General features: G+C 35.3%; 1 protein-coding gene across 1 annotated transcript in view; it reads right to left on the bottom strand.

The window, feature by feature from the left end:
* Positions 1-1,961: 1,961 nt before the first annotated feature.
* LOC100814770 (uncharacterized) overlaps positions 1,962-9,108 on the bottom strand; it is a 42,884-nt gene continuing 35,737 nt past the window's right edge. The window contains exons 2-3 of the mRNA XM_026126085.1: positions 5,014-5,083; positions 1,962-2,224 (exon numbers count right to left, since the gene is read on the bottom strand). Of these exons, the coding sequence (XP_025981870.1) occupies positions 1,962-2,224; positions 5,014-5,083 (333 nt within the window). The remainder of the gene's footprint in view (positions 2,225-5,013; positions 5,084-9,108) is intronic.

Here is a 9,108-nt window from a genome sequence, read left to right as displayed (position 1 = left end):
CATCGAACTCATTTACATGACTTGCATACACACTCAACACACGACAACAAGCTTGTGACCCTCTCTCTATCTCGCTCACACGAGCTACTTTACAACATTACTTGCTTTGCTTACCTAACACATATTCTTACTTGAGCATCAGAGTCTTTTGTTTTCCAGGTCCCCTCTTCTGTCAAAGATACCTCTCCAAGCTGACGTGTGAAGTTTGGGACCCACTCAATCACGTCCACCTTGACATGTCACGATTCCGGATTTTGGTAAGAACACATAGTGATAGTACTATAAAAAATTTCAAGAAAAACAAAAAGGTATAAGTTTAATAATTGCTTCCTGTAATAACAAATGTTGAAATAAAAATGCTCATCACTCCAGACAGCATGAAGATTAAAAAGATTTTGAAGAACCATTTCTTTTTCACCTGAATCTGTTAAAAGGGCCAACGAACATTAAAAAATATTTGGAACCACAACAGTTTCTACAAATCATACATAATATAAAATTTTCTACTCAACATTCAATATTATGGAAGGAAGGAGATATATGAAGAATAACTCTTTATTAAACATGATAAGGACTATTGATTAGAATAGAATTATCATTGTCAAATTACAAACGTGCAATTCAAAGTTCATTAATAAACCAACCATATCAAATAGATCTGTAAGGGGGAAGAAAGAGAACTTGCAGAAGAGAAGCAAATCCAGTTTGAAAAATTAAAAGATATTAATTATATTGTTGAGCCAAATTTGAATAGAAGGAGACAACGAAGAAGTCAACTAGTTCCTCAAATAAAGAGAGCTGCTTTATATACAGTAAACACTTAATATGTTGCAGAAATATAAAAGAACTAGATAGCTTTCGACATTGAATTTCTCCCATCAAATAATATGAACAATAGAAATTAAGATAATTATGAGATAAGAAAAACAAACCTCTAAGCCAATTGTGATACAAGAAAAATATTCCACTATCATATTAGATAGAGAACACTTGAACCCTATATGAAGACAAATGAGTGTCCAATCAAAACTTATTGACACCCTTATTCTAGGTGTCAAGCAAGAACATACGCTCATTTTATTTGTAATTTTTGTAATGATATTTTTCCTTGGCTTCTTTGATGGCTTTATTTAGACATTAAGAGATGGATCCATTTCCATATCAGGTAATGGTTACACACTCACTTTAGGTGATGGTTCCATTCTCATTGTAATTGGCTTTGCCAGACCATATATTAGATAGGTAGCTATCTTTTTATTAGTCATTTTGGTATGTTCTTAACAAATAAAAGGTAAATTTTCCTAGAATTCGAAGACTAGGGACATCCTAACACAAAAGAAAGGCAGAAAACTAGATAATTCTTCTTGACTTCCTTATTACAAGATTAAAAAGATTTATAGCATCTAAAAACAATAGCATGGTGTAGACAACTAACGTAAAATATCAGAAAATACAAATAACAAAAAGATAATGCAAATAACAAAATTATGGCAGACAACATGTCCCCTAAGGTCACTAGTACCTAGCCAACTCAACACTCCCCCTAACTATTTGATTTGGTCAAATAAAATCTTTTAGGTGCCTTGGTGGAATAATCCTCCTCCTCTTTGGCGAAACATTGTTGTAGTGAATTCACCACTTGCTGTGGCGAACTTATTAAAAGTAAAAAAAAAACAAAATTAACTAAAAGCATACACAACAACAAAATCAAACTTGAAAACATTCACAATCACAACAAAATTATCCAAATTCTACAAAATATTGTCCAAAATCAAATGAAATTGTTCAAAATCAAAGGAGATAGAGAAGAGATAAGGGAGAGAAAGAGAAGAAGGGAGAAGCAACATCATTCATTGAATAATCTCCTCCATTTTCTTTGCATTGATAACACCCTTAGTAATGTTACCAGTTGCTCCCTTACACTTTCCAGCTTCTTTTTCATTAATACTAGCAATAGTCTCTCAATCAATGGAAGAAATGACACTTCGAATAATGCTATCAACTTCATCAATTTCCTTAGAAGCAACTTCAACAACAATGATACCTTTTGCACTATTCTCCTTAACCACAACATCATTAAGCTCACCCTCTTTAGGCTCTACATCTACAACAGGTACAACTTTAGTAGTAGGCTCCATATGCTCATTAGCTTCTTGGTTATCATTATTGCCACCAATATCAATTCCCTCAAAAAAAATTTTGATCTTAGGCTCTATAGGCTCTTCTGTAGCAGTATCACCATTAGCATCATTAGCTCCATCCTCCGATGTGGCTACCTAACCACTCTTTGGCCTTGTGCTGCTTGGTCCCCAGCATGATCAGACAACTTGATGGCAGACACAATTGCTTCCAAGGATGGAAATGGATAGAAAAGGGCTAAGTGTGTGGCCAAACCTCTTAAATTCTCAAAAAGGAAAATATTTGATTTGTGGTTGGCATCCAACTCTGAGGTCATCTCCCCATGCATCATTTTTAATTTCCCATGGAGAGTCAATGGTTTCGAAAGGGGAGGTTTTATTCCTAGCAAGGAGTTATCATCTTACCATAAGTTTTTCTAAATGTAACGAGCATCAATGGTTGGCTGCAAATCAACAAAAGTTTGGGCCCAATCATCAGTAATGCCCAATCCATTTCTCACACATAAAGTAGTTATTAGAGCTGGAAGACCAAGAAGAGAACTCTTCTTTATAGTCATGCTAAAGATTTATTAAGAGTGAGTCTGGCCAATGTCAATTGAGAGCCCATTAATAATTGAATATATGAGTTGGACCCTCTTCATTGGAATATTAGATTTGTGGCTGTTGGGAGCAATGTTATCAAGTAAAAACACACTACAAAACTAAGCAAGAGTCATTATATTTTTCTTGTGCAACCTCATGGGTTTTCCTTAAGGGTTTGTTTATATATGCTTGTTGGGAATGCACAAAAATTCCTCCATTTTAGCAATCATAGCCTTCTGCTCTATCTCATTACTTCTTTTCCCTGTTTATCCACTCCTTATAGCCAAATTGTTTGTCCTTCCTCAATGTCTAGGTTGAGCCAAGAAGATTGTTGATGGTCACTAAGTCATATTTGAAATTGTTCCTTTGACCCAAGACTTTCTTTCTTTGTAACATCTTGAAGGACGAAATTAGCATTGTACTTCCCAACAAGGGGTTCACTACAAACAAATGGCTCCATTAGCTTGGTCCATCCTCTATCTTTAAAAGATTTTTAAATCACAGTGAACTCATCATCTTTGAGCTCTACCTTCCTCTCAATATATACCTCCTTCTTGAGGCTAACATAGTACCTTGTTACAACATGTGGAAGCAATGTCTTCCAAGGTTATTTTGATGATGCCAAAGAATCAAGAGTTAAGCAAATTCCAAAGATTCAAGATTCAAGAATAAAGTTTCAAGAATCAAGATTCAAGAATAATCAAGATCAAGATTCAAGACTCAAGATTCAAGAATCAAGAGAAGACTCAATCAAGATAAGTACTAAAAAAGTTTTTCAAAAACATTGAGTAGCACAAGAAGTTTTCACAAAATCATTACCAAAGAGTTTTACTCTCTGGTAATCGATTACCAGAAGGAAGTAATCAATTACCAGTGTTTTAAAACATTAAGATTTCAAATTTCAAGAGTTACAACTTGTGTTTAAACAGTTTTAAATCATTTTAAACTTGTGTAATCGATTACACAATACTTGTAATCGATTACCAGAGCTTCTAAACGTTTTAATTTTCAAAATTCAAAATGAAGAGTCACATCTATTGATGTGTAATCGATTACACCTTAATGGTAATCGATTACCAGTGACTGATTTCGAAAAATACATTTCCAAAAGTCAAAATTCTTCAAGTGACTTGTTTTTGAAGATTTTTTTTCAAAAGTCACAACTTTTTTAAGTGACTAGTTTTAAAAAAATTGCCAAGAGTCACAAGCTTTGACTTGAGTCATCAAGAGATTATAAATATGTGACCATGACATGAGTTTCATCAATCATCAATCATCGATCATCAATCATCTTTGAATAATCTATCTTTCAATCTTTACATCATCTCTCAACATCTTTCAATCAATCTTTCAATATCTTTCTACAAAATTTTATGATTCATTTCTCTTCATCTTTCTGAAAGTTTTTGTTCAACACTTTCTCTTCCAAGAAAAGTTCTTTGATCAAAAACTTGTGCTATTCATCTTTTTCTTGCTCTTCTCCCTTTGCCAAAGGAACGAAGGACTAACCGCCTGAATTCTTTTATGTCTCTCTTCTCCCTTACAAAAGATTCAAATGACTAACCACCTGAGAATTCTTTTGATTCTTCCCTTCCCCTTAAGCAAAAGATTTCAAAGGACTAACTGCCTGAGATATCTTTTGTTTCCCCTTACAAAGATTCAAAGAACTAACCGCCTGAGAATTCTTTGTCCCAACACATTGGAGGGTACATCCTTTGTGGTACAAGTAGAGGGTACATCTACTTGGGGATTGTTATACTGAGAACAAGAGAGGGTACATCTCTTATGGATCAGTTCAAGTGGAGGGTACATCCACTTGGTTTTTCAAAGAAAACAAGGGAGGGTACATCCCTATTGGATCTTTGGCTTGTAAAGGATTTTACAAGGTTGAAAAAAATCTCAAGAACCGCAGGTTGCTTGGGGACTGAATGTAGGCACGGTTTGTGGCCGAACCAGTATAAATCTTGTGTTTGTCTTCTTCTTCCCTATACTCTTTAATTTCCGTTGTGTACTTTTAATTATCGCTTTTACTTTTGGTTAAGTTTCTATTTTTGTTCTTTACTTTCTTAACTTAGTAGTAAAAGCCTATTTGAATCTAGTAACATTAAGAAGGATAGATTTTTAATTAGTAAGACACGTTCATAATTAATTCAACCCCCCTTCTTAATTATTCTGAGGCCACTTGATCCAATACAACATACTTATTGAAAACCTCTCAATTTCATTAGTAGGCTCATGTTGCATCTATTGTTGTTGAGCTTTAGGATTTTTAGAAGGGGGTTTGGAAATGAACCATCATCATGTTGCTTTCTCTTCTTGGAGGGAGGTTGCTTATTGTAGGACTGATTGTTTATTCTTTCCATCTGCAAAATTATACACAACAAAAGAATATACATATTATAGCTTGTTCGAGAAGAAAGAGCAATGAAAGACTAGTCAGAAAGAAGTGGAAAATGACATGTTTTGCATTAGATGGGTCATTTTGCCCTAGTGAGACCCCTGAAGCGCATCAAAACTTTTGGAAGTGCATCCGCCATGGTGAAGCATACATTTGCCATTGCAAATTAGACCCCTCGAGTTGAAATAGCACTTGGAAGTCGTTTTGCTTTGGCAATGGCTAGCCTCGCTATAGCAAAATGGACCCTGAAAGCAAAAAAAGTCTTAAGAAGTCATTTTGTCTTAGCGAGATGAAATCTTGCCATGGAGAAATTAACCCCTAAATATTTCTCATCCTTTGTGGTTCATTTGACCTAGGCACTAGCATGGGTTGCCATAGTGACCCCAAACTTGGGATCAAATTTTAGGAACTCGATAGGATCATTGTAGTGAGCTTGGTTTTGCTACAACGAATGCATACATTGTGCCTAACTGAGAAGTGACATGTAAGGCATGGGAAGAAGGAAAAATTGAACAAAATTGCTATTTTATACTTTATTATTAAAAAAACACAATATTACTCTAGGGAACTACTCTACAACATCACAAGCAACATTTACATACAAACACACTAACTCACCTTATTTTGTAAGCTCTTGCCATGGCAAGAGCATTTCAGATGTGATTATGCAAAAGCAATCACAAAAATTTCAAAAACCAACATTAACAAGCACATTATGTACAACCATCAACTACAAAGCTTCTGAAACTAGCCTATCTACCATTCTAGGGTTTAAGACTCCTAATTCTTACCCTAGAGTTCTGAAAAGGTAAATAATTGCAAATAATAAAACCTAACTCTAAGCAATGTAATCAACAACCTATTCACAACTTGTTTTCGAAAATTTATCAAATATTCATCTTTTAAATTAAAAGAACTATTGTCGCAACCTACCCTTCGACAGGGGTGCGAAAAGGCCAAAATAAATAGGCCAACGCGTTTGTCTCCAAGGGAGAAAACACATAGAGTTGCCACCAATGTTTATTTGAGGAAAACTTTAGAAAAACCAAAAAGGGGTTTGTGAGTTTTGAAAATAAGGGTTTGGGATTTGTTTACACATGGGGAAGGTATTAGCACCCTACGCACCTGTCACAAAGGACGACAACCTTTAATCGAGTGTGCAGAACATGACATCAACATTATGTATTTTCCCTTTTTATGTTTATTATTTTTTTTGGGGTCGACAACGGTGTTTCCCTCGCTCCTATGTATCCTCAGGTGCTATGAGGAATTCAGACCTATGTAGTTCTTTAAGTCTGAAAATTTTGTGTGTTACATTGATATTATCTTTTTTTGAAAGATTGATTTTAATTGTGAACAAAAGTTTTTTAAGGCATTGCACCTCAAAATGATGTTTTGCCTTTTTGAAAAGCGAAGAGAATCATTAAGGCGTTGGACCTTAAAACAATCTCAAGCAGTATTTGATAAAAAGAAATTGGTTATGAGTTGGTTGTATCTTGATTTTGTTTATTAACCTTCAATTTTTTTTAAAGAGAACTTGTGGCACAAATGATCGGTTAAAACTTACTTTACAAAAGAAAAGCGATTACCGATAATAGAAGAAGGAGATGGAGATGCACAAAACAAGAAGGAGCACCCCTAAGGGTGCATAGATCGCATTTAGATCCTTAAAACAAAAACTAATCGGATGACGAATGAAGAACAATGTAGAAGTTGATCACGGTTGTGATTCATCAGCATTTCAGCTTCGTTTTCTCTTCTTTCTATTTCTTCTCTCTTCTTTCTCTCAATTATTTCACTTTTGGACCTTAGAACCTTCCTCTCAACCCCTCTTCATGCCTATTTATAGGAAAACAAGGCATTTGGGGTCATGAAAGCTCGCCCAAGCGAGCTGTTTACTTCACCATGAAGTTATTTGGTGGCCCAGGCGAGCCAGAGGCTAGCCTGGGCAAGCCAAGGTTCAGAAAAATCCTTAAAATGACCCTTTTGCCCTCCATTTTGGGTATTTTTGTATTATTGATCAAAACATTGAATGATCATCTGTTTCGCACTATAACTGGCCTTTAACACCACAAGTCAACTAGCGAGGATCAAAAGATCCACAAACAATAGTCCCCGAACAAAATTAGGGTATGAAAACTATAAACTACTTTAAAACATATAATAGACTTACTTAAACAGGAAAGGGAAAAAGTGACAATGAGAAATGGAGATGAGATGACAAACAAAGTGAAAATGTAGGGTTTTTCTCAGCTAGCTGCTTTGCCAATTGGTCTACTTGGAACTCCAAGCTTCTAATGGAGGCTTCCATAATCTAGTGGTTGGAAAATTGGAGGTTTCCACCAACTTGCTTGTCTTCTCATGAAGGTTTTGTGCATAGCATGGCATTGGAACTACTCCTTTGATCTAGATCTTGTCCTATGCTAGGATGAGGTTTGTATCCTTGGTGGTTGTAGTTGTTGTAGTTCCTTCACCTTTGTTATTCATGTACTGAACTTCCTCTTGAATCATAGCACACTCATTTGTTGTATGGCATCCTCAACAAGATTCACAAACAAAACATTTAAATTTGGGAATAGAGGTTGTTGATTGCAACTTGAAGTGCTGAGGAAGATCAATGATTTGTTGTGTAAGCTCTTCAATTTTCCTAGTGAGCAATTTTTGTTGTGCTAAGAGGTCATCTTGGGTATTTACTTCAATTAGTCTCTTTGATGGAACCATGGCTCTCACTTTTAAATTCATTAGCATTGGTAGCCATGTTCTCAATGATCTCTATAGCTTCTCTTGGAGTCTTGAGAGAGATTTTCCCACTAGTTGAAGCATCAAGCATAAGCTCACTTTGAGATCTCAATCCCCCTAGAAACACATTGATTTTGAGAGCTTCATCAAAACCATGAGTGGGAGTTTTCCTAGGCAAGTATCTAAACCTTTCCTAAGCTTCTCCAGGGGTTCATTATTAAGTATGGACGATCTAATCTTTCATCATTGGACACAAACACACACACAACCACACACACACACACACACACACACACACCTGAATTGCAGAAGCTGTCCAAAGCTAATTAGTAGTATGGATTGCCTTAAGGTTTGTCTTTGGTGGCACTCCATTTTTTTTTCTTCTTAGGCTAAACTTGTTCTAGTACCCCACTAATTAGTTTTTAGGATAATCATTAATAAAACTAATTTTGTTTATGTTGGTTAGAACATTTTAAATTGTGTACCAGCAGGTCATTTTCAATTATGAGATATCTAAGTCCAGTAAAAAACATAACTCGTGTGGTAGCTAAAGTTTTGTCAATTAAATTGAGTAACATGGCTCGAATTCCCTCCTACATGCTAGAAAATTCTTAGCCTGCATCATAAAAACAAGTCATTTTGTACTCTAGTCTATACATCCAGCTAACTAGGTAGAGAGAGATATTCGAATGCTTTTTGGAAAGAGAGATTAATTTCATACATAATCGGGACCTTATACAGTTGTGCAAAGCCACATATATCTAGAAAGTAACCCCCATATACCACTTTGTTAATTACTTAAACTCCATCTTCACTAATGAAATCAATTTGATCAAAAAACCCTTATGGGATTAAAAGCTAATTAATTTATGTTACCTATATATGTCTCTTTCTCAATTGCTAACAAATAGCCCACCTACTTTGTGCTGAAATTCAATAGAGGCAGAAAGTCTGAAATCCAATTACTCGTCCACTTGCTAGAGCATAGTAGTTTGTAGCATATAGTTTTCTGAATGTTAAATGTACTTAGTATTCTTATGCTTCCAGTTGTTTCTAAATTATGTCACAATTTATAATTATTTCTTTGGAATATTGTTGAAGTATCATTTTAGTTAATTGAGTTAAACTTTTGATGGAATGTTGGCCACAAAAGTCACTCGTAACACGGGGTGCCGTTGCACACACACACACACACACCCTCATCACACACCCTCATGACAAATACACACACACACAAACCCTAATCTCACA

This window comes from Glycine max, chromosome 16 (genome assembly GCF_000004515.6).
Source record: "Glycine max cultivar Williams 82 chromosome 16, Glycine_max_v4.0, whole genome shotgun sequence".
In the NCBI taxonomy this organism is placed as follows: domain Eukaryota; kingdom Viridiplantae; phylum Streptophyta; class Magnoliopsida; order Fabales; family Fabaceae; genus Glycine; species Glycine max.
The sequence above is the reverse complement of the archived record's forward strand: the minus strand, read 5'-3'. Positions and strand labels throughout refer to the sequence as shown.